Source organism: Lissotriton helveticus, chromosome 9 (genome assembly GCF_964261635.1).
Source record: "Lissotriton helveticus chromosome 9, aLisHel1.1, whole genome shotgun sequence".
In the NCBI taxonomy this organism is placed as follows: domain Eukaryota; kingdom Metazoa; phylum Chordata; class Amphibia; order Caudata; family Salamandridae; genus Lissotriton; species Lissotriton helveticus.
In genome coordinates this window covers 61,857,790-61,884,554 of record NC_136070.1, presented here as the reverse complement: position 1 = coordinate 61,884,554, position 26,765 = coordinate 61,857,790, and the positions used below count along the sequence as shown (strand labels likewise).

At 43.6% G+C, this 26,765-nt stretch overlaps 1 protein-coding gene across 1 annotated transcript in view; it reads left to right on the top strand.

The window, feature by feature from the left end:
- The first annotated feature begins 6,338 nt into the window (after positions 1 to 6,338).
- The window catches only part of AVEN (apoptosis and caspase activation inhibitor), a 959,958-nt gene continuing 939,531 nt past the window's right edge, over positions 6,339 to 26,765 (top strand). The window contains exon 1 of the mRNA XM_078659451.1: positions 6,339 to 6,588. Coding sequence (XP_078515577.1) covers positions 6,373 to 6,588 — 216 coding nt within the window. The 5' untranslated portion in view covers positions 6,339 to 6,372. The remainder of the gene's footprint in view (positions 6,589 to 26,765) is intronic.

The following is a 26,765-nucleotide window of genomic DNA, read 5'->3' as shown; positions in this document are numbered from 1 at the left end:
TCTCAAACTGAAAACGTGCCCACGTTTAGGGATACAATAATGGCCAGCTCCCTTCAGGTGAAGCCCGGCATCGTAAATGTATGGCACATGCGGCGCTCGCAGCGGCGGCACATCACAGGTCCAGGGATGCTGAGTCTTACACAGTGGTCGAAGTGGGGGGAAAAAGTAGGGGAACAGTGGACGGAGAATCAAAGGGCGGGAATAACCCAAGGATTGGATCTGTGGGTGGAACCAGATGTGTGGCCAGAATGCGCAGACATCCAAGTTTTTAGTATTTGTTTGGCATTTCACTGCCCAGTTTAATCAACCAATGGATACACATGAATATTTAAGGTTATAATGACATTAAAATATATTCACAAAGTGGGATATGCTACTAATCACAGAATGTACCAAATACGATAAAATGTGGAAACACAAGCCATTTGTCTCCGAGCCATGGAGTTTCTGTCATCAGCACTGCTCCCTTTTTCCACAACAGCAGTTCAAACATAAATGGCAAAATATCCTAGTTTGCAAATGTTTTCTCTAAAATTATGGCTCTGCCATATTTGCCTCATAATGCAAGATCTGCTGCATGATCTGACCATTTAAACTAATAAATTGTTTGTAGCTCAAACATTATCAAAAGTAAATATAAAATGTGACTTGTGTTGCTGCGGAGTGGATTGCCTATTGTAAAGGTTGATTGGTCACCTTTCTCACTGCTGCGTTTGTATGTTACACTGGTACTAATAAGGCAAAATCTTTCCAGAGACTGTTAGCATGTGTACACATGTCAAAATTATAAAATATCTGAAAATATACTGCATTACGCTGCAGCCTTTTTTTAATGCTTAATTTAGTCAACACTACGGCATAATGTTGTCATTCTTTGCTGCATAATTAATTCCAGGGGCCCCACAGCAGGCAGCACATGTTAAAAGTGCTTGTGAATGAAGCCGGGTGACTGTAAGTTTGCGAACTTAGTTTGGTGTGCGTGCAAATCCTGCAATGCCAATCCATGGTGAGTTGCAGCTACTACTGCTGAAACAAGGCCAATGGAGGTACCTATGGGTGAGGCAGACTGGCCTCAAGGGTAGGGCCAGCCATAGCACTGGTGGTGTCCTGTGCATTAATGTTTGTTAGTGCCCCCCAATGACCACCTCTGCCATGGATTCCCTCACTACCACCCTTTAACTCTGCCCCCCAAGTTTCCATAACGACTCTCTCTCAGATGCATTTAATTTGATTTACAGCGCCACTCATGCCATTGTAGGGTGTCAGAGCACTTTACATCACACACATTACTTAGAGGCAATCAATATGTGTGTAAATCACTGTATAGAAAATGTTACATAAGACTAAGGACTACAAGGTGTAGGAGTCACATGACAACCATACTAGTAGTCCGTATAGTTTTATAGTGATTGGTCTGGAGAAACACAATACCTGGAATTTAAAACATAATACCATGGTTGGCGTTCTCCTTAATAATCAGAATTGATTTCTGTCCAAAAGAACACTTTTTGGGACATTAGAATAATCAAACACAACATAAGGCTCTAATGTATACCTTGCAGTTTGTATGCAGCTCTTAGATGACAGTTAATAGCTCACTGTTCTAAGTTAGGATTTTAACTTATAAACTGCAAGTAACAAAAGGATCTCTCTGACAAAAGCAGTAGCCCACTGACCTATTTACATTATGTGCACTTTGTGATCTGCATGGCGCATGTTCTTTGCAGCCGGTACATTAACCCTCTGAGCTACCTTTCCATGAGTCAAAACTTCCACTAGACAAAATTCTGATCTCTCTCCAGAAAGAACATTAATCACCAGAGTCATCATGACATTTTTATTGTTGCCGAAAATTGCTGGAGGCCAGGAAGGAGGCAGCAAAGTTTTTAAAACCATAATATACTTGCAAACATGATGCCTCCACCTAAGTCAGCACCCGGTGCGGTCACACTGGTTGCACTGCCCTAGAGCTGGCCTTTCTCAAGGGTCCTGTGACCTCAGTGACTGTTGTTCTAGTGTGTGCTGCTTCATAGGCCTGCCCGCAAGACTGGAGGTGAACTTCAGTATGGATAGTTGTGGACAAGACTAGAAGGTTAACCTACACTTGTCATGCTAGGGTCCACCTGCTGGTGTGAAGACACCAGGACTTCTAAGGTGTTGCGAAGCCTTCTAAGGTCTAGCATGTGATTGTGCTCTCGCAGGAGAGTGGTCTGGTGGACTGGTTATTAAGGCTGAACCTGGTTCCCAGTTCCAAATTCAGCAGCTCTGACCATAGTGCCACATCCTCTCCCCCACTGAACACCATACTGCCCCACTGAGAAAAACTCCCACTGTCTTCAACTACAACCCAATTGTTGCCTGCTATAAACACCTGGATGCGGCTCAATTTAAATTACGCAATAGACAAGGGCAATATGCGGCCTACAAAAAAAAGTAACAACATCCTGGAAAAAGCAAACACTTACAGGGAAGGCAAAATTTAGCAAACCATGGGAAATGTAAGCAGGAACAACATGGTTACCTTAATGCTTTTGCACTCACTATTCAAAAATCAGTTAGAGTTTTTGCCTGAAAAGTTAAAGACATGACTACAGAGCCCTGAATGGACCCATATCAATGGCCATTGCTTATATCCTTACAAAACGTAAGCAGTAGGGTAAAATGACCACATCACTGGACGCAGAGCTGCAGCACACATTTTGTTTTCCAATCCACACATTGCAGTACCTCCAGGATTGGTGCACTAGTTCCAAGTCCAGGGAAAACAAAGACAAGAAAACAAAAATAGAGCTTCACTGGCAAACTCTGTAAAAGTGGCGCTAATGTGTTTCAGTGTGAATAAAATCAGTTTGGCCAGTTTGCTACCACTCTGTCTTACTTTATTTAGTTATTTATCTATTTTTCATATTTTTAGCCTTTTATTCACAATGCTGCACTTTGAAAAATATGACATTTCTAGCAAAAGGGTCTTTCTTTTTTGGATCCATTTCACAGGGAAGCAAATAAAAGAAAGGAGAGGAAAGAGAGTGAGAACCCCGTCTTGAAGTCACGGTTTTCATGGGCGTCCGCAGGGGGGGCAAGGAGGGTCGCTCCAGGGGTGGGCAAGCGCCCCTCCTTGCCCCCCCTGCGGACGCCCATGCCTGTGGTCAGCCAATGAGGGAAGGCAGAAGTCCAAACTCTCCATGGACCTCCAAGGCTTTCCTCCTGGAGAGCTGTAGTGAAGGTAATTTGTTTTCTCTGATGTTTGGTGCATGCACGTATGTATGTGTGTTTGTGTAAGTGAGTGTTGTGTATTTGTGCACGCATGTGAATGCATGAGTGTGAGTGAGTGTGTTTCTTAGTGTCTGGCCTCCCTCTCTGCTAAAATTTCTAGCTGACACTGAATCAGACAAAAGGTGTGTCAGCTAAGCAACTGAAAGAATGTGGTCCCTGATAAAGGGTTTGGTCCCTCATAGCAAGAGAAAATATAAATGAACGTCCTATTACTTTTCCTGAATTAAAATGTCTTCCTGTAGTAAATTTTGGTGGAGCATCTGCAAATGTAATGTAAAAATGTAATTACACAAGAGCATGCAACTTCTTTTTGCTATGACATTGCAAAAAGTGTCAAACGTTCTTTGAAAGTGCATTGTCCTTTATATTTGTTTTGTTGTGGAACAGGATTGCTGCGTAACTCTTATCAAATGTGCATTGTAGTTTGCAAACCCTCGTCTCAATAGTTGAGTGTTTCAGACTATTTTGCAGAAGTTGGTGAAATTTGGGGTTCTTATACCCTGTGATTTAATGCTGCGGTATTATAGTACGCTGGTTCGGGGGTTTGAGTCCCTGCTGCCAACAGCTTCTGTAATCCTAACATGGGGGTTCCGGCACAAGCACCTATGTTTTTTTATTCAAAGCCAGATCTAAAAAGATTGTCAGATTTGGCTTTCTGTCAAAAAGGAATGCCTCTTTGAAGCAGTTGCAAAGTTGGAGAAATATTTTATTTCCCCAAACATGTCACACATTGCATATGTGCTGCAATCTACAATGCATTTTCAACATTTAAAATGGCAGAATAAATGTCTAGGCATAGAATTTCGTAGTGGAAGGTTATTCTTCCAGTACAAAACCCATTGCAGACATAATGCACCCACCTCTGCACCACAGTGCACAGGTGTGTACGTGGTGCTAGGCAGCCTGTTTGTGTGCCAGCACAGGGGAAGAGAGCAGCAGCAGGCGCAGTAAATATGCCTCTGCTGCGCTTTCGGACCCTTGGACAACAGAGCATCACACAATAATTTAGTTAAGCTCAGATGCGGTTTCTCCATTAGGGCTCTGGTACTGCGCTCCTCTGAAATTCCTACACATTTACATCAAAATATATTAAATAGAAACTCTGCGAGTCTCTTTGAAGTTACATTCAAAGCAGTGAAAGGTGATACTGCTGCAGTATGAAGATTTGTTTTTCACCCTGATGGTGAGGGCAAAAACAGAGAGCCAGATAGGGACAGGTCTCAACACCTGCTTTTTAAAATTGCTGGTGCTGAGCACCGGCAGGACCTGGCCCACTGAAAGCCCTGGTGACTCGGATTATGCACTGCCAGTAACCTGCTCCTACAAGCAGTGGCGTAACAAGGTGGGTGGGGCGGCATGTGTTGTTGGGACGGCGCCCCCCCCTTACCTGCAGCCGTCGAGGGAATCGCCAGCACCCCCGACACCCTCCTCTTACTTGCGGTCGTCACGGGAATCGCCAGCACCCCCCCGCTCTTACATGCCATGGGCAGTAAATGCAGGGACCGCCACGGGCAGCACATGGGCTAGCTACGCCACTGCCTACAAGCAGGTGCACAACATTTTTGTCATGCTTTCTCTGCCTGCCATAACGATTTCTCTGTGTTCCTAACCGGTATGGAAAAAACGTATATTTGAATTTCTGATTTCCAATCCTTGAAGGCCCAATAGACTGGATGCAGGCTGCAACAGAAGTCAATAGGAGATATACATTCTCCAGATTCTTTTTTTTTATATCTCCCACTTTCCTCTTCCAAATTGTTGGCATGTATGCCTCAGTATCAAATAAATAATGGTCTAAAACATATTTATTGAAAAAGGAGATAATTTAGTTTGCTATTAATTTTTAGACACTTTTTTTGTTGTTGCAGTTTTATATAGCACGAACTTGACCCTAAGGAATCAAAGCGCTTTACATGAGCACCGGTTGCATTACAAATGGACACATTGATTTCTAGGCACCGGTAGACCAAGGGGTAGGTGTATCAAGATTCCATTTTGCGATTTCTAAATAGTGATTTTTAAGGAATCGCAAAATGGAATGTATGTTGAAAATCGCTATTTTTTAGCGATTTCTTAATATTCCTTATTTGCAAATTCGCAATTTGCGAATTCGCAAATAAGGTATAATTTCCCATGCATTCCTATGGGCCAGAAGGCCCATAGGAATGATTGTGAAATATTTCTTAATTTGCGAATCGCAATTTGCGAATTCGCAAATTGAGAATATTTTCAAGGGTGCAGGGGTGTCTCAAAGACACACTGCTGCACCCCTGAAATTTACATGTGTGTGCATATGGCGCACATACATGCCCTATGGGCATGTATGTGCGTCACATGCCACCTTCACAAATGCCAAATAGGACATTTTTAAATGAAATCGCAAATTACCACCAACTATAAGTTGGTGGTAATTTGCGATTTCTTAACCCAAATTCGCTATTTCTAAATTCCACATACATCGCATTTAAGGAATCGGAAAATTTGCGATCCCTTACATGCTTAAGCAAAATAAGGAATCGCAAATTTTTGCGATTCCTTATTTTGCGATTTTTTGATACATTCCAAAAAATGCAAAAAAGCCTTTTGCGATTCGCAAAGGCCGAAATTCGCTTGATACATCTACCCCTAAGTGATTTGCACAGATTCACAGAATGTTTGAGCCTTTTGCCAGCTTCAAAAGACAGTCGCTCTAGCCGTTAAGCCACACTTTTAAGCGTTAGGACAAATGTATCATTATCCATACATAAAATATTAATTCTTTGTTTATTAAACACATGATACTATATCATCACGAGATGCGCCGCATGTTCTATTTCCACTACGAGCGACACATTTCAGAGTAACACTATGCATCTGTTCTACGCTCCAACGGCGGCACCGCTTCTAGCATTTGAAGGCGGGATGTTTTTAAGAGCGCGCGTCCACGTGTTTCCGGCTTGGGGGACGGCTTCGGTGTAGCACAGTCTCTACCTCACTTCCGCTCTGCGGAGTGCATTGAGTATTCCGTAGAGTTCTGCAGTTCCGGCCTCCGGGACTCGTTTTCCGGGTGCACCGCTGTCAGTGCCTCGCAGGGCACCTGTCAGGAGCCGGGCCGGTGTCATGGAGCGCGGCGGCGGCGGCGGCGGCAGGGGCTGGAGAGGTGGCGGGGGGAGTCGCAGGAGAGGCGGAGACCGACCACCCCCGCAGCACGCTGACGGAGATGGACCCCGAGGAGGCGGGGGCCGCCGAGGAGGAGGGGGGCAGCGGAGCCGGGGATGGAGAGGGGGCCCTCCCAGGGGAGGCAGAGGAGGGCCCCCGCCTTCCGAAAGGGGCAGGGTAAGCACAGCCGTGAGTCTTGCCACTGGGGTGTGAGCCAGTTAATGCCATGAGGGGATGGTTGTGGGGTATTGTGTGGGTCAGTAAGAGTCTGAAACAATGCTTGTTTATCATGGAGTTTGGCAAACTCGGTCCTGTCAGTTGGCCCATTGTGCCTGTCACAGCTCCCCCCCCGCCCCCCCCGTCCTAGCTCCCTATTCCGTTCTGGGACTCGTGGTTTCACTTTTACGATTTGAACCACTTAATCAGGCGCTTACAAAGTTTTCACTGCTGTATGCATCTATTGTACGTTAGTTTCCATTTTTTGAACTGATTTAACATTTTGTTTTATATATATATCTCCTTATTTGGTAATTCTATAACCATTTGTAACTATCCAGGTAACAACTTATGTCTATGGAGCTCTGGCACCTTTGGGGAATGTTGGGAAAATATATATATATATATATATCGGACTGCTGGGCGAGAATGCACGCACAATAAAGCACTGAAAATTGCACCAGTTTATGGGTCCACTCACCGTCATTTCTCTGTGAATGGGATTGGCTTTTGGCGAGAACTTTGTGTTTTATATATGTAATTCTATAACCATTTGTAACTATCCAGGTAACAATTTATGTCTGTTGAGCTCTGGCACCTTTGGGGAATGTTGAAACTATATACCAGTGCATAAATAAACAATGCCTCACTGAGTGATAATAATAATAATAATCCACATTTGTATAGCGCACAATCACCCGTTAGGGTCTCTAGGCGCGGGGGGCCGTCGGGAAGATTAAGCAAGCTATTGCCCAGAGTCGCATGGTGCTGGGCTAACCTGCCGCCGGAGCCGGGGATCGAACCGTGATCCCCAGATTCCAGCGTCAGTCGCCCTGGCCGCGGCGCCACACCTCTCCACCGCGGCGCCACACCTCTCCACAAGTAGTGCCCCAGGTGACATGGGGACACATAGCGTGTGACGATGGGATTGCCTGTGTTTTGGGGGAGGGGAGATATTAGGCTATTTGGTAATTATAACTGCATTTATACAGTGCTTACTACTCCTGACGAGGTGTCGAAGCGTGTATCGGCGAGTAGAGGGTATTGACATATCACTAAGGTCCCCAGTGCCCCGCCTCTGTGTTGTAAATGTATTACTATAGATCACGACGTGAAGGCGATTGTTAGCCAATCCATTTTTTCCGGCGGGGGTGGAGATGAGAGAAGAGGGATGTATGAAGGAGCTAGCAAGGAAGTGGGAGAGAATGCCACATAGTGCCATGGAAAGTAGGTTTGTGGTGTGGAATTATTGTAAAGTGCTTGCAAGATGTGTTCGACAGTAAATATCAAAAAGATTTTTCATCACTGTATTTTACTGGTGTGACTGCTGTCATCAAGTAACATAGCTCTCAACTCTCCCACCCTTTGGGAGGCCTCACACTGGCTAACCCGCAGGTCTCTTCAACACTCGCATAAGTGGTAGTAGCTTTTGTGCACACTTAGCATGTAACAATAATGCGTATTTTTATATAGCGCTTCATGCACTTTAATTAGTGAATGTCACTATTACCCAATTTATGACACTCAACGTTGCCAGCCTGCAGGAACTCGAACTGACCAGCCAATCAGCACTGTGTGTAAGTGATGAATGTTTACCTCATTGAACTGCGTGTACAACAGGCTCACAGTTTCACAATGGGGGAGGATAGTACAGCATGGCAGAGCCCAAGTACATGACCGGCAGTTCTTTGTTAATTAGCCCATCACACTTGAGGCAGTGTTTATCCAGCGTGCTTTAAACATTCATGGCTGAAAGGTGAAATAATGTTATATTAAAGCAAAAAGAATTGTGAGTCTCTTTGCTGAAATTCAATCAATCAATCAATCAGTGGTTTGTAAAGTGCACTACTCACCCGCGAGGGTCTCAATGTGCTGGGGGGGGGGGAGAGAAAAAGAAGGCTGCTCAGGTCAGTCGAAGAGCCATGATTGGTTGTCTCATATGTTTGGTTCCACAAATAGAATTGCTTTATATAGGTGGGGGGGGGGAGAGAGGGAAGAAGGCTGCTCAGGTCAGTCGAAGAGCCATGATTGGTTGTCTCATATGTTTGGTTCCACAAATAGAATTGCTTTATATAGGTCTCGCTTTTTAGCTATCTGCTACCTATTATTTATTTATTTATTTATTTTAAAAGTTTTATATAGAGCTAGCTTGACCCGTAGGTATCTGAGCGCTTTACATAAACACTGTAAAAACAGAAGAAAATTGCATTTCATACTAGGAAGGCGGTAAGGAAGCAAAACAGAGATAAAAAATACAACATGAAAAATAAGTAAACAGGGGAGGGAGAAAAAACAAACGAAGGTGGCTAACACAGTCTGGTCACCAACTACCCTTGAATGTCAAGAGAGAGAGGAGTCAGTTCGGATATTGAAGTCTAGGTTCGTTGACGTTGGTCAGGAAAGTATTTGTTAAGGAGATGGAGTTTCAGGTCCCTTTTGAAATAGAAGGAGGGGTTGCATCTGAGGACTATAGGGAGAGCGTTCCACATCCTGGGAGCGTTGCCAGGAAACGATCGGTACTGAGTGGTTTTCTTTTTCAGTTTTGGAGGGATAAGAAGGAGTGAGTTGGAGCTTCTCCGAGTTCTGGATTGTCCTGCTCTTACTAGTTTGTTGTTCAGGTAGTTGGGGGGCGGAGAGTGAAGGGTTTTGTGTGTGATGCAGGCCAGCTTGTAAATGCACCTCCTTTCCATGGGAAGCCAGTTGAGGGAGTTGAGAGATGGAGTGATGTGTTCAAATCTTTTTACTCCAGATATGAGTCAAGTGGCCATGTTCAGCACTGCCCTTAGTGGGTCTAGGTGAGCTTTTGGAGTCCCTGTTAGGATGGCGTTCCCTTAGTCGATTTTAGAGAGAACTAGGGATAAAACTACTGTCTTGAGGTCATCATGGGGAAAAAAAGGTTTTAATTTCTTGAGGTGTTTTAGTGAGAAAAGCGCACCTTTTCCAGAGTTTTTGATGTGGGCCTCCATTGATAAGTTCTTGTCAAGGGTGATGCCTAGAGACTTAACTGAGTCGGATAGGACGAGGGGGCAGTTTAGGGCATCCAGATTCTTGAGCCACTCTTGGATTGGACGGTGGTTACTTTTTGGAGAGAATAGAATTAATTCCGTTTTATCTGGGTTGAGCTTTAAGTAGTTAGCGTTGAACCAAGTTTTGATCTCGGTTAGAGTGACATTGAGGTGTTGGATGTCGCTGGGTGACTTGATTTTGAAATAGATTTGGGTGGCATTCGCGTAAAGGTGGTAATTCACTCCAGCTTTTTTCAAGATGATTGTGAGGGGCTCCACAAAGAGATTGAAGAGGGACAGGGAGAGGATCGAGCCCTGCAGGACCCCACGTGTGTCTTTCGTTGGCGGCGAGAGACAGCGCACAACAGAAGGAGGCTTTTGGGACCGCTTAAACCCTTTGAGTGGACTTAATATTGTCCCTTTTCCTATGGACTGACCTCATGTTACAATACTTGAATAAACAAGCCTGATTTTTCGACCTCAATAGACTTTGCCAAGACCGCGATCTATTAGGCAAAAGGGCAGATTCTGGAGGCAAATTATACTTTTATGAAAACGACTGGCTTTGAGCATCTTATACATACAAACATTAAGTTGAAAAGAGCCTTGAGGAAACGCAGGAGGGCGAAACGCGCGTCGGCTACCGTTTTTGTAGGGAATAAAATAAGTGATAACGGAATACTTTGTTCGGATATGGATTATTCATTGTAGACTGTGTGTTTAGATAGCACATATAGGATTGGACTAAATAATTTCGACTTTTTGCAGACATTGTTGAATTGATCAAGGAATACAACAATTACATTTTGGTGTGCTTTGGTGCTTTATGAGTGCCAATGATTATCTTGTTAGAGACTGCAAAGGTTGATGACTGTGTACAAACTACTTATATGTGCTCCTCCAGTGTAAGCAACACCATTGGAGCCAGAAAGTGATTGTTCAGTGCTGTAATACCATACCATTGAACAATGTAAGTCATTAAATTCCCTGGTGTGGTGTGATGGCTGCAGAACACGACCTCCACTGATGCCAAATGCCATCAGTATTCACTACAACTTCAACCATTCTTCATCCTAGGTTTCTATGATTAGTAGTGAAATCAGTGCCGGCCGTTTTCATCCTTCATGATAGCTGCACATCTAGTGCTCTCCATAACAAAGCAGTGTTTGACACTACAAACTGGGGATGTATTGTTAAAAAAAAAAAGTAGTTTTTATTCTACTAACCCTGAAGTTATTGCTACTGGCTTGAGGTTTACCAGGAATGTTCGTTACTTGGCAAGGTTGCGTGTAGTCCTATGATGAGTGCCTGACTGCATGTATATCTGGTATCCTGAGTAATATTTTGGATCTGGCATTACATTAACCATGCATGTGTCTATCGGCCTATTCCTGTCCATGACAAATGTGAGGAACCAGACCGACCTGGGGGGATGCACCAAGCCCTCAGAGTAGACGCAGGACTACTATATTTGTCCTTCCTGGGGTTAGCACATAAAGAGGCGGGGGCAGCATACCATGTCTCGAGAATCCCTAGCATGAGAAGACCTTTTAATCTGTCTCAGTTAGAGTGAGACCTAGGGACCCCTCCCATGTAAAGTTCGGTTCTTAGTGAAACCCAGAATCTTGTACTGACATCCCGTGTGTATTTTGAGTGTGCATGCAAGTATAGTGTTTGAATAAAGCGTGTGGTAGTAGGACTTTCTGTGAATGAGTCTTCGTGCTGTAGCCAATGGATACATTTTGTATGCCCCTGTTTTGACAGGGCATAAGACTAAAGGTGTGGACCGCGTCCCCAGACAGTGTAAGAATATTGCCTGTATTCCTGTGACTGGAGGGTGGGGAACCAGACACTGAAGAGAGGAGAATGAAAACAGAGTTGTCTTCAGAAACTCAATGAAGACTTTGTTAGCAAGGGGTTGCTAAATTAGTTCTTCCTGAACAACATTCCAGTTGACTGATGGTATAAGTGTGGGATAGGACTGCAGTTTCGGTTTTGCAATATGTGGAAGTTTATAGGCCATGCCTGCCCTTTTGTCTGTCTCTGATTACTGTTCTGGAAGTCTGATGACCGCCAGGTGCAGAAACCTCATACGTCAATATATCCACGTTGTGGGTGCTCCATTTTGGAGACCGTCCCAGTGTTGTCTGCTGCGAGAAGCATTACTTTACACAAAGACTGTGTGTAAACAGTAGCCTGAGAAGAACACTTGGAAGCAAAACTCCCCAAACCGGTTCTGAAGTTTGAGAAAGTGGCCCCACATTCTCTGTTTAGAAAGTTTGCATAAAAGTAGGGCTCAAACCACCCATTTTATTTCAGTTCAAAATTCTTCTCGAACAAGAAAGGAAGAGCTCCACAGAGTACTCAGTAGGAGAGACAATCCAAAGGAAAGGTCCACTGTGTTCCTAGTTGACCAACAATAAGATGCTTCTGACCCCATGAGGGAATGAAGCCAGAAAGGAGATATACTGCAAAGGGTTTCTGTGTCTTTCTATAGTTCCTGGCAAGAGCAGCGTCCATCCATGGTAGGCTGCAAGTACTACCATAACATTTCAGAAGAGATGTTTGAATGAAAGCCTGTAATAGGTTGAGAACATGCACATAAAGCTTCACCGTGTACTCCGTTTTAGATACTAGGAGCCATATGTACTAATTTTCTAGATCGCAATATCCAAATTGAGATTCTTTGCGAATCGCAATTAGGAAATCGCAGTTCCTAATGTACGAAACCCATCGAGTTTCATTTAGCATTCCTATTGGGGGTCGCAATCGACCTATCTCATGAATATTAATGAGGTAGATGGCAATTAGCGACCCATTAGGAATTGCTGTAATCACAGGGATGGTGGTCTACTGAGGTCAGCAGACCACCATGTCCGTCATTGCCTTTTAATGAAGCAATCCTTTTTTTTTTTTTTTTTTTTTTGTACAACTCGTTTTCCTTAAAGGAAAACAGGATGCGTGTAAAAAGAAATAATGAAACTTTGTAGTTAAATTTTTTAAGAGTAGCAGTGGTACCTTGGAACACTGTCTGCTGTTAAAAATGATTTGTTTTAACTAAGCCCGAGCCCGGGTGGTGAACTCCGCTCCGCCAGCGGAGTTTTCAGAGTTTTGCCAACTCCGCGCTCCATTGGGAGCGCGGAATTCAGGCAAAAACACCAACTCCGCGGCATAGCAGAGTAAGCCCCTGCGCCCACGCCTAAGTCAGAACAGGAAATAATCACTTACCTGCTTTGGCGTCTCTGGGCTGCCCTTATCGCCGTGGTTTCTCCTCCTCGCCGGTCGCAAACCCCTACTTTGTACATCTTGGAAGGACTGTGCATGCACGCATGTGCAGTCCTTGCAAGACGTGCAACAGCGAGGAGGAGGGCCGCCCGGAGACGCCAGAGCAGGTAAGTGATTATTTCCCATTTTTTTAAATTAGGTTGGAGCGGAGTTCCGCAGTTTTTTTTCAACTCCTTAGAACTCCGCATAGTGGCACTCCGCCAACTCTGCCCACCCTTAGTTTTAACATTCACAAAGGGGAAGTGCTCCCATGTGAACACCTTCCCATTTGCAAATGTTTACCACCACCTTTGAGGAGGTGTTGATCAAAATGAATGTTTTGGTTGCAAAACATTCATACATGCCACTGAGAATTGGTATTAGAAAGGGACGTCCTAAACACCCCCCTTCCAAATACCGATTCGCAAACCCAATATTACCGAATCGCAATTTGGCTTTTATACATTTTAAAATGGGGTCTATGAATCCAAAAGAGATCTCTGATGCAAATTTGGAAATTACACTTGGAGCAGGCATCCCTGCAGTGCTGCAAAACAGATTGACTATTGTAAGCTACACACGAAGAAGGGGCCTACAAAACAATTGTACCTTAACCTGCGTTTATTGTCCAGTTTGAAGAAAAAGAGTTCATGGATGCCTTCATTGCAGGATGGCTTCGAAAATTTGGCAGGTGCTCAAGGAAGTACAGAGGTCTCGCCTGGGGCTCCTACAATGGTTATATAACCATTGTATGTTCGAGGCATAAACTAATCTCCCAACTTATTTGCTATGTTGAACAATTTTGGAGGTGGGGTTTAGTGCACGCTTATGTGGAACTGTCTCGAGAAAACCTTTTAGGTGAATTTTTCATTTTTGCTTCAGTGTTCATAAATCCCCACCATTATTTTTAAAATGGCTCTTAGTAAATACAAGAGGGTGCTAGGAAGGTAAAAAAAAAAACAAATAGAAGTGCCTTGAACTATGAAGCTGAATTGCTCTTTTGGCAGGAATTTGGAAATCAAGAAAAGTGGTCAGAAATTCTGCATTTTCTGTATTGCGCCCTCCTAAGCAAGAATAATATTTTTGAAAAATCAAATTAGGCCAAATGTGATAAACCAGAAGTTTCGAGATTTCCATGTTCATCTGGAAGCAGGCACTTGAAGGTTTGAGGCTTCTTTTCAATCTTTCTCCCAAGGCTACGCTTGCGGTCAATTTAAACTGACTTATGTGGTTCTAATTGAAAAAAATAGAGGCTCGCAGGGCAATAGATGCTCATCTGGGTTATATCTTCCTTCGGCCTGCAGCCACTAGGATTCTCAAAGACCTCATATCCAAAAGCCTTTGTGATTTTCTTGAGCCCTCTTTTTTGACAGTTTCCTCATAATCTGGTTCCTCTCTGCTGCTCCAGGGTAGTTTATTAAGGACATTACTGTGATCTTGGGACCCAGGCTGCCTGTAACCAGTCCATGCCTCCGGGTTGCCTCCGCCACTCCTGGGTAACCAGTGAAAGAAGATTTATTATTGGAGCTTCTGTCTGGTGGATGCTTGTTGGAATGTCAACAATGATGATATCGATGTGCACAAATATTGTTAACAAAATATTGACTACCAAAGTATTGAGATGGTAAATATACATAGGTAGGAATAAATACACTATTTGTAATGCCACATCATTGTACCAAGCAAATAGATACTTGCAAATAGATTTTTTTAAGCTTGTATGATTGCTGCTTATACCGTGTGCATGCCCATGGGTGACTCTATTTTTTCACGTAAGTGGACCTGTATTTCATTTACTCTGCCTGCTGTGTGTTGTCCCTGTTAATGTGTAAAACTCATGAATGCTGATGCTTTTCTCCCACACATGGCTTTAGTCTGCATCTCTTTGCTTTTGGCTGCACTCTCAAGCTTATTTACCATGGCTGTCTGTGTCCATTGCTTGCCCTTGTGCCAATTTACCTCGCTTGTGTGGATCATCTTGACCTTTTCCTGGACTGAACAACCAGTGCACTCCTCTGTCGTTCAGGGTAGACTCCAAAGAGCATTTACCATGAAAGCATTTACTATGGAGGCCCATCTACAGGGCTTGCTTACAGGCTGCTACCTCAGACTGTATGGTTGTGAACGGCTAACTCCCTCCTTTTATGTCCTGGTTTCTGGTTCTGGCTTATAAAGGTGGTTTGGGGCCTTTAACAAACAGAATAGCCCTTGAGAGCAGGCCACAGTGCTACAGGAGAGCCTAAAAGGAGAGCCAGAGTGAAAGTAATGTTATATTCTAGGTTATCTGTACCACATTTATGCTTCCCTATGCTGTGTCACAGCGCTGATAACAACAGGAAGAATTCTGGAGGATTTTTGTACGTTTCACGGTGTTGTGACTAGTGATGCAGCAAGCAGGCTCTCAGCAATACTACTACCAATAATGCCATTAAATAGGCTTTGTAAGCAGCCTAATGCCAGCTGGTGTCCAATGGGAAGTGCTGCTCATCACTTGTATCACGTTAAGTTAATCTGTCTTCGTGCTTTGTGGTCTGCCTTGCTCTGCTCCATTCCTGCTCTAGGCGGTGAATTCAGGATACTCCTTCTTTGGGCGTGTTGGTGTTCCTGTGCCTTTTTTCTCTTGTTGGAGTGATATGCACCTTGAGTTGCTGCTGCACCTGCTCCCCCTGTGCTCCTGAGCCCTGTGACCCTTTGCCAGTTATTTTGATTGGTTTCCTCTCTGGCATGCCAACGAGGCTGGTGCTTGCTGATGATTCTGAGGTCAGTTCTCCTTTGTGGCCAACCTCATTAAAAAGAGCCAAGTACAACTGGCCATCAAAGCTTTGCAACTAAAGAGACCAGCCTTTGTTCTACTAAACTTCCTTCATGCAACAGTTAACACATCATCCTTTGCAGACATGATTATTGAGCTCGACATCCTCTTTCTAAGAAATGCATCGCTTGCTCACACTGTCCGCCCCCTCGCGGAAATGATCATTCCTCAAGAATACATATTGTTGTAGGACAGCGAAAATAGGCCCAAAGGCGAGATGGCTATAATACAAAGAGAAGACTTTAAATATACTCATCGTGCACCTCCACGCAACTTATCCTTTGAATGTTGACAATTGAACATTCATTTGCACAGTGAACGCTCTTCTACTACACCACCCCGTGGCGTGGCGAATAACTCATTGATCCATTATCACTGCCTTCCTGTTCTATGATGACCATTTGATGCTTGGTGACCTCAGCATCCTACATGCAGAATTTGTCTTCCTTTGTGCTTGGGAACCACTTAGTGCAGTTTTCGAATACACCTACTCACTCCAAGGGAGCCCCTGTGGATCTCATAATTGCTGAACCCAAGGCCATTCGGGTGGAAAGTCATTCATCATTGCTAGCACAAAACCCTCCTCTGTGCCCCACTCAAAAAACTGAAGGCAAAATACATTTGGGTGATGAATTAAAAAAGAGCATTTCTGTAGGAAAACTGAATTCATTGGTTAATAATACAAAGATGGTGAAAGGTGCTTGTAGAGTGCAAAACAGGTGCTCAAAAAGGGTTCCACAGTCCTGGGAATGAAGCAGTTAAAACATCCTGCCTAAACAACTATGTTGTAAAACCTTCACAAAATTTAAGATGGTTACCTTCCAACCGGGGGAGTGAATTCCAGATTTTAGGTGCTAGTAAGAGATGGATTGGAATCGATGTTGAGTTTGAGACAGTTTAAGTGTTTATCCTTGTCAGTATAAAACTGTTCTAGCTTGTAGTATGCTTTTATGACAAATACCGAAAAACCTAAAAGTAAGGCGTCGCCGCAACAGGAGCCAATGTAGGTCTCTTAAGCATATTAATACCATTCTGACAAAGTTCCTCAAGGAAAATCACCTCCTCGATGCTTCCCAGACGGGCTTTCGCCCAAAACATGGGACAGAGACTGCGCTATTGGCTGTGACTGAGGAGGCGAGACGGATCTTGGATCGGGGGGGGGGGTCAGTGGCAGTGATCCTCCTCGATCTGAGTGCCGCTTTTGACACGGTACATCATAAAATTCTGATGAACCGTCTCGCCGACCTAGGAGTGTCCGGAGATGCCCTGGTTTGGTTCAAGTCTTTCTTATCGGATAGAACCTTCCAGGTCTTTGACGGCACATCCGTGTCATCGAGCAGGCCTCTGGGGTGTGGAGTCCCTCAGGGCTCATCACTGAGCCCTACGCTCTTCAATGCATATATGAGGCCGCTGGCTGGGATTGTTAGTCCGCATGGTATTAACATAATTTCCTATGCGGACGACACCCAGCTGGTGGTCTCCCTTGTGCAGAAGAGTGGCCTCCAATCGCCGCCCAATCTAGCAGCATGCCTGGAGGAAGTGAGGAGTTGGATGATGAGCTCATGTCTGAAGCTCAACGACGACAAGACCGAGCTCATGCTCCTGGGCCTGGCGGCCCCCTCTACTTTGGAGTTGCTATGGCCCGCGAGCATGGGGGCGGCCCCTGCCCCCAGAGATAACATCAAAAGTCTGGGGGTATGGCTAGATAAGTCGCTGAGCCTCAATACACAGGCCACCAAGGTGGCGGCCACCTGCTTTGGCCTCCTTAGGGTGATCAAAAAAATCCTTCCCCTTCTTCCATTTGAGGCCAGGCAGATAATTATACAGGGCCTCGTTCAATCCCGCCTGGATTTCAATAACACCCTTTATCTTGGAGCACCGGACTACACCCTGCAAAAACTTCAGCGTATCCAAAACTGTGCTGCTCGTGCTCTACTTGGAGTCCCACGAAGAACTTCAATAAGAGCTGGCCTAAGAACGTTGCACTGGTTGCCTGTCAGGGACAGAGTTAAGTTTAAAGCTCTGTGTATTGCTCACCAGGCTCTCTGGAAAACGGGCCCAGAAATCAACTGTTCCTTAATTACCCCCTACCTGCCCAACAAGGTGCTTCGATCCTCGTCTGCATCTCTGGCCAAGATTCCTAGAATCTTTAGAGCCAGAGCAGGAGGACGTTCCTTCTCTTATAATGTGTCCAGACTATGGAACACCCTCCCTCTGCACATGAGAGGCAACTCCAACTTAACCAGTTTCCGGAAACAGCTTAAAACCTTTTTGTTTCAGTAACCAGAAGCTTCCTATTCATCTGAGGACATCTCTGTTTAGTCACAGCGCCTGGACGCCTGAGGGCAACTGTAGCGCTTTATACATTTTATTTTCATTTCATTTTCATTTCTTAAATCAGAAGAAATGTGATGCTCTGGGGAGAGACCTAACAAGGTTCTAGCTACAAGATTCTGAATAATTTGCAGCCGTCGAATGGAACTCCTTAAGGAGTCCTAGCTAGAGTTGCTGTAATCAATGTGGAACGTGAGTGGCTCTGATCACCATGAGATACAAGTCCATGGGGAGCAAGGAAGCATTTTTCACATCTTATGCGGGTAAAGGGAACAAAAAAAGCAAATTAATCTGCTTGCCAGTTGACAGGCAAGCATCAAAAAGTACCCTTTGTTTTTTACTTAAGTGATGGATCTGTTGTACCTAGTTCCGATGAACACCAAGAGGAGGACCAGATCAGAGAAGCACCTACAAAAAGAAAGAGATCCGACTTGTCGACATTGGGTTGAGAGAATGACTTCTCATTTAAGATGCAATCTCTCCCAACCATGATTTGAAATTTGAGGTCGGCCAAGGGAGACATCTATGTATTAAAGAGTGTAAGGCTCAATGAGGAACCCTGAGGGACGCTGCACCTTAACAGCTTGAGCTTTGAGTAAGCCTGGGCAAAATTAAAATTACGGGGGCATAATTTGTGTAATTGCAGACATTTTGCATTATATTTGTTATGTGAAATTATTCCTTTATGCCATTTCGCTTAATTATGCAGCTATCATAGTAAAAATGTACTCGGAATGTGCCATTCGCTGTAAAAACTATCGCAAACACAGATCGACTGTTCAGCGTTCTTGTTTTTTTTCAACGAAACAACTGATTTGCGTTTCCCATAATTACGAGTAATTTCACACATTTTTATCAATGTTTTGTGTAATTATGCAAAGCACTTTATGTAAATTTCATACACCTCTAGTTCTAGGCAGTAGGGCTTTAATGTAACCGGCTGGGCTTGATTAGTCAAGAACGAGAGAAACAACTTTAATGCTTCAGAACATATTCTGACAGATGGTAGACTTAGGCGGAGCAAGTCATGGGAGAGAGTATTGAAGACAGCACTTTAATCTCGAACAGTGAATGACACACTTCATCCATGCTCGAGTGGTACATGAATGTCATCAGGCCCTGGTAAAAGTACTGCCTCCTTACTATGTAAAAAGCAGAAGTCCTCTTGTGTGGGGTCTAGTATGTTGTTTGATAGAATAAATGATGAAAGTTGATTGTTTACAATACTTTCAATGATGTTTAGTGGGAAAAGTGAGAAGTGATTCTAGAGGGGCATTACAAACGGGTAAGGAGCTGAGGTACAACTATGTTTCTTTCCTATTAAATATGTGAACTGGGCAGGGATCTTGCAGGGAAGAATGTATTTTACAAACCGCCTTCGTAATGTTTACAGGAGTTGAAAGTAAGAGGAAGTAGGAGACGAATCGTCTGGATTATTTGCCTGCACAATGAGTTCCCTAATTGATCCATAACACCTAGTGAGTTATGGATTCTCAGTTATTTTTTTTAATATATTTAATTGTTTTCCTCAAAGTAAGAGGAAATACTTTCATAAAGTTCCGGTAAAGAGGGAATGTTAAAGGATACATGGGGGAAATGAAAATAATTTTTACTATCTTAAAGACAATTCTAGTAGAGTTCTCAGCATTTTTTTATTCTAAGATGCATATTATAAAGCTCTTGCCATTCTGCACTGTTTTTTTATATCTTCATATGAGCTCAGACTACGGATTAATCCACAAATGCCCAAATAGCAGACACTGGCTGTAATGAACTAACAAGCATCTTTGATAATAAGATATTTAAGAAATTACTTTGAAGATGTCATGGACTCCTCCTGCCCAACTGTTGTAACTCTCAGCAAGAATTGATAGATGGAAATACTTTGCTTTTCTTCTTTTCAGTGGAGCTCAAGAGAAAAGTATTGTCTCAACCAAACCATCGAGTTGTCAGCTTCGTCCTGAACAATTCCACCTAACATAGCTAAATCGTTAATCACCACCCAACATTTTCCCTTAACGGGAACAAACATTATAAATGCCTCACTTGAAAAGGGTGTTGTAATCCCCTTCTAAAGAAGGAAATTAACAAACCGATTCTCAAAATCCCAATTCTGGCCCTGACTGCCATGAAAATGAATATCCAATCACAGATCTACCTTTTGTGGAGGAAATCATGTCACAGTGCATAGATAAAAAGTTTAATCAATTAATTAATCTGTGAATATAGTCTCAAACCTGTTCCTTTTCGGCTTGTGCTCTGTAGATCTGGAATAACATATCTGTCATAACACATGAGCACCTTTAAACATCCTGCAAAAAAACTTCATCAAAACCCACCTATTCTTGAAGCTAAATAGCCGCCCTCAGATCGAATCTTTTACATTCTCCCAGCATAAAATTCAGCTCCAATCTTAAATTTTTTTTTACTTTCAGCACCTTGGAAACCCATTGACTAGCTAAGTTCGAAGACCGCTGCAATTACAAAAGTGTAAATGTAATATACTTTCTGTCTGAAACCTTATGTTTTATCCATTTTCACGGCTTATGCTTGTACTTTTGTCATTGGCTAAAATCATTTAAAAATGAAGTAAGTGGTTGGGATGCATTCCCAGAATGACTATTTAAAGCCATCTAAAATATTCATGGATTATATGCCATTACCAAAAATGTAAATAAAAACTGTATTTTTTGCACCTTCCGTGGAAAGGGGTTAGATGAGGGTGTGTAGCCTTTATAAACACATGGAAGTTTTTTTAGTTCAGTCAATTAATCAAAGAAAGGTTTATTCTGTATATAAACAATGCCATAAAAGCACAAAGACCCATCACATAAATAGGCATTACAACATAACACACACTCCTTGAAGAATACTGAAATAAGAAGCATCACATACGGTACATTAAAACAACAAGAAGTTATGGTCCCTAATCGCACATTTCAAGAAGGACCCTGTTGGCTATCAGCATTTTAAATCGGACCGCATCTGGAAGTGTTTTAGAGCGGGCTTGTACTTGATAAAACCACGTGCTTCAAGCAATGGGATTACGTATCTTAAAGATTTATAACATTTATAAAAAAAAGGTGAAGTGATGGGGTGAAGCTTCATATGGACAACACCAGATGGAATCAGAACTGTATCCCTTGGAAAAGGGAAGGATGCAGTAAATTGAGCCCAACCTGAACCAACAAAGGAGTCTTCATTCCCAGGGGTGAATAACTGCTCATAAGTATACTTTCTGGCCTAATGAATTCTGCCACAAAACCTGGCACGTAAGATTGAAGAAGCTCACATTAAGCCTCCCATGAGCTGATTCAATTCAACTTAACAATGTTCTAAGGGTTAGAGAAAATATATAATCTGTTGAGGTTATTATAAGAAGATTTAACAGATGTCTGCCAAGGAATTCTAAGAGCTTGGACAAGCTGTAACAATGGCCATCTTTAGCGAGGCTTTAGGGTTAGACTGAATGGATTGTCAACATAATAAGGGAGCCAAAGCATCAGATCCTAAGCATATGACAGGCCAAGCTGCTCATGACAAAAACCTTAAAGTATTATGCGGCAAACCCAGTAAACTGCTGCAGGAGCGATTTTCTTCATGTAATTTTGTACTCGAATAGCAACCTCAATTGCCAGTGCCGTAGCACAAAATCGGGACCCTTTTTGATTTTGTAAATTTTCTACATCTGATCATGGTTTTCATACCAGTTCAGAGGCACATTTATAAACAGAGCCTATTTTTTGGACACATTTAATACAACTAAAGGTTTCGGCAAGGAGACTAGGTACTAGCAGAATCAAACGTAACCCCCAGTGATTTTGTTTTTATTACAGTGTCCTGGTCTTAGTTGATTTGGGGCCACAGATCATCACACAGGTTTAAGAAAGAGTGGTACCCCAATCTAGGTTATAGATAAAGGCGACAAAGGTGTCTTCAAGTTATTTCAAGCAGTTAGTGTTGTGTGAAAGTAAACAGCGCCGTCTGCTTAAATAAGCACCAGACTAGCCTTATGACCAGGGCCATTGGAATTAATCATCCGGGGAGGACCAAATTATGCCGCAGGGTTGATTGTTGTATGGCCAGTAGAGGCTGGTGTCAGAGGAGACCGGTAGGGTGGACGGGGCGGGAAGATGACGAACAACAAAAAAATACCTTACTCGCTGTCTGCAGCCCGCCGCATCTCTATCTTCTGTTCCTCTCATGGCTCCACTGCAGGCAGAGGCTCCCAGCCTTCCCTGCATCCAATCCTGAAGCTGCTGTCCTAATTGAGAGAAGCTTCAGGATTGGCCTGAGGACCGCGGATTTGAACTATAACGGAGACTGAGAGCCCATGCTTTGCTGGGTTGGAGAAAGCTTCAATGCGCATGGCGCTTTGGCCATCCTGAGACGGCCAGTCAAACTGTCATGCGCACTGATAACAGCACATACCACTCCCCGTGGGTTCCTGTTATCCCCCTGGCCCCGCCCCCAAGTCTCCAGGAAACAAAATAAAACGATAATAAACATGTTTTTTTTTGTTTTACCCTGTTGGGGGCGGGGGGTGGGGGGGTTCCGGCGATGGTCCTCCGCCATAGCGGAGGAGCCAACTCGGTTTATGGCGCAAGAAAAGCAAATTATGCTGCGCAGTGTGACACATTTTGTGGTAGTATTACATCATTTTGGTCTCATTTTCACACTGTCTGGGCATAGGTTGCGCCTCATTCGTACCGGTTTAATACCCAAATATAGCAATAGGCAACATAAAAGTGACCAGTCAACTATTGCAAAGGGTGTTCCACAGCGCGGCAACACAGGTTTTTAGGAACTTTTGAACTGTTTGAGCTTAAAACAATATTTTGGTTAAAATCTGCAGATTATGCAACAGATGATGGATTATGTGGCAAATGCAGCAAATCCATAATTATGTGAAAAATGAAGCATAATTCCAGTGGCCCTGTTTATGACCAATAGGAAGCATATCTTGCCCATTAGAGATTTGATAAGGATTACGATTATTGATATATAAAATTAATACAATTGGGGCAAAAACATAATTCTGCCAAACCCCTTGTTTAATTTAAAAGATTTAGAGCATTCACCACGATCTCTCAATATTAGGAGATAAATCCGTGTGTAATCAGTGGAGAAAGTCAAGAGATACGTCAAGACCCATAGAAAGTAAGATGTCACACATTTGATCTATTAAAATAATCAACAACACTGCTCAAATACATAAAAGGTCAATAGATGGAAGTCCATTAGAACACAGTATACTTACTGATGATTAAATGCAGGCTGAGGCTCTTCTCCATGGTCCCACAACCTCCCTAAAGCCGTTTGGGACACTGGCAAGAATATTTTCATCAGAGGACCAGCAGCAGTTATTTTTCCAAGATCCCCTTCCAGCTGCCTTAACAATGGAATCAATTACCAAGATCGGCCTGTAGCATTTTAGATTACTAAAAAGGCCTCTTGATTAGGGGAGAGTTAATTGAGTTCGTCCAGTAGCACAGTAATCTCGAATAGCTAGCAGAGCTCAAGATGTTGGCCAAAAATGGGGAGCCAAGAGATCTATGTTAGATTTAAACAAGACCGTGGGAACGCTGTCTGGTCCTGGAGCTTTACCAGATGGACTTTCTGAAAAGGCAACTTGCACATTCTCATAAAGCTAAAACAGGTGCTAATGTTTTAAGGTCAAAGGAGAAAAGAAAAACTGGAGCAGCCAACATTATCACAAATAAGCTGAAAGTGAGAAACCGACTGTTCAGGTGAGGAAGGTTTCCGTGCTTCACCAAAGAAGGAAGAATTAACCACTTTCCGTAACAGCTGGCTTGTTCCAATTGCGTCCAAGCATCAGATCTAATAGCCCTTCTTGTTTTATGGCCATCTTATAAATTTAAGTTTTAGGCCCAGAGCATTCCAGAGTTGGATTTACTGTACTCCATTAGTTCTCCTTTCAAGAGACTTGGCTTAAATATGTCGTGAGCTTCATTCCCTAAAGGATCTCAAGTTGCTATTCGGTGTTTAGGTTGCGAAAAGGGTCTGTTGGTATTGTGGGTTGTGGCACTTTTGTACTTTTAAAAAAGCTTAAAGAAGTTTGAATTATATTGATAGTGATCATTATTTGTAAAGTGCAACGAATGGCCACAGACGTCTTGGCACTAATGTCTGTAAGAAACTGGTATGTGGTAGATTGAGATTGGAGAAACTAGAGAGCCAGGTCTAAAGGCTTTTCGTACAGATACTCAAATTTGGCTGACCTCTCAAATGCTTTCTAGGCAGACAATTCCAAAGTAGGCAGGATGAATAAACAACACTTGTATTCTCTATACCACAGGATTCGAATGTTTTGGGGGCTGCTGTGAGGTATGTTGACTTTCTAAGGCTGAGGCAGGGGCTGGCACCTTGGTTTTGCAGTCTCTAGAATCAAGATCTCTTTTGTTGGTTCTTTTGGCGAGACCATGTAAATAAAGGTAGTCGGCCCTTGATAAAACAAAGGTTCTGATTCTATGCGATGAGGTAGCTGAAGTAGGCCAAGCAGCATTCACAAAACCAAGATGTAAAAATTACTTTTTTTTGTCACCTTGTAACTTGGTAGTAAAAGAAATAAATGTTTTTGTTCTTGTCAAACCAGGCTCTACAGTCTAATTTTTACTGCATGAGTAGGGAGATTGGCATAGCTCCTAGTCACTTGAGTCATTGGCCACTTGTGACTTTTGTTTTGGTGATCACATTTTTCCCTCTCTCCCTACTGTGAGTAGGGGTTTGCAGACTCCCAGCTCATTGCGCCATATGAGTGGTAAGGTTCTTACGTGGGGCAGTACTGACTTAGAAGATCTCTCGTCATGGTTCCATTAAGGGGGAGGTAGCTGTCTGTTAGAACTGAGGGTCTCTAGTTGGCAATGGTATACACCTTTGTCCAAATAAGGACCCTTGCTTCTAAGTCAGGGAAAGGGGATTACACTCCTGGATATCTCCTGCTCACCCCCTTTTTAGCTTGGCACGAGCAGACAGGCTTATCTCAGAGGCAGTGTGTTAAGCATTTGTGAACACATACAGTAACGCAGTGAAAACACTACAAAGGGACACTACACAGATTGTATAAAAATAAGTATTCTTTATATGGACTTAACATAAGACCACAAATGACAAAAATCCACAATACTGTCCTCAAAATAATACTTCAGGATGGTAGAGGTAGTTCAAAAATAAGGTATTCACTTAAAAGCAGTCTTTAGCAACAGATAACCCCAACTGGATTTTTCACAACGTTAAGGTCAAAGAAATCCCAAAGTACAGCGCTGACCGCGAGGTGCGCGGCGTTGAGCCGGGAGTCAACACAGACCCACAAAGAACAGTACCTTTGAAAAGCGAACGGGAGTCAACACAGACCCACAAAGAACAGTACCTTTGAAAAGCGAAAACAAAGACAGCTCACTGCGTCGGGGAGATGCGGCGTCGTTGGCACTGGCGGCGTTGGTTCCTTGCTTCAGGGTAGGCGATGCGTCGCGTCCTCAATGCTTGCACAAAGCAGGGAGGTGTCTGTTCCTTGCCGGAGAGGAGGAGACGTCACGATGGCGCCGAAACTACGGTTCCGTATGATGTCACGATGTCGATGGATTCTTGACCACTCATGTCGAGGATTGGTTCCGCGATGATTTTGGCTTCGGAGTCGATGCACAGCAGCAGGCGTCAGGCCTACGTTGCAAGTCGGAGCAGCGCTCACAGCTTATGGCAGGTTACGATGTCGCTCGCTGGCTTCGATGTGACACGCGGGTGGGGTCATGTCTACGTTGCAAGTTGGAGCAGCGCTCACGGCTTTGATGCAGATTACGGCGTCCCTCGCCGGTGTCGGTGTTGCAAATGCCTTCTGTGGCAGCTAGAACAGCGAGTTACAGATGTAGGCAAACAGAAGGGGTGAAGTCTTTTGTATCCCTGAGACTTCAGACAAGAGGCAAGCTCAAATTCAAGCCCTTGGAGAAATATTCTGCAAGATGATGAAAGTTCCTTAAATGTTCCTTCTCCTTTCCTTGGCAATGAAGAAACCACTGCAGGCCAACCCAGCAAACAGCACATTGGCAGAGGGGCAGTCCAAACTCCTGCAGCTTCCTTGGTTCTTGTCCTTGGCAAAGGTTTGTCTTGTTTTCCTAGAAGTGATCTAAAGTCCTGGGGTCTGGGCCGCAATATTTATTCTGCAAAATCCTTTGTCCTCTGATGGCAGAGGGTCCTGTGCCTAGTTCAAACCAGTTCTGGGTGCATTCTACCAGTGTACACCTTCTTTCTTTGTTACTGAGGCCAGGGTCCTCAGACACACCACAGCAGTGGAGCCAGCATTGTGGAAGGCAGGCACAGCCCTATTTAGACCCAGGTGCTACTCCTCCCACCACTCTACATGCAGATAGGTCTAGTCAGCCCTGTGCTGATTCACCCTGTTTCCTGGAGTCTCCTCAGCCCCTGTCACTCACAAACCAGACATACAATACACATGCCAGCAGAGGCAGGCTGGATGGTTAGGCAAGAAAATACCTACTTTCTAAAAGTGGTATTTTCAAACACAGAATGTTAAAACCAACTTCACTAAAAGATGTATTTTATCATTCTGAGTTAGGGCTTACTAAACTCGAGTTTCTACCATGTTCCCTGGGTCAGTTAGGATTATAAGATGTTATAATCAAATTGCCCATTCCGGCCTATGGGGACAGGTAGCCTTGCAATTGTGAAAAACGAAAATGGCTGTAATT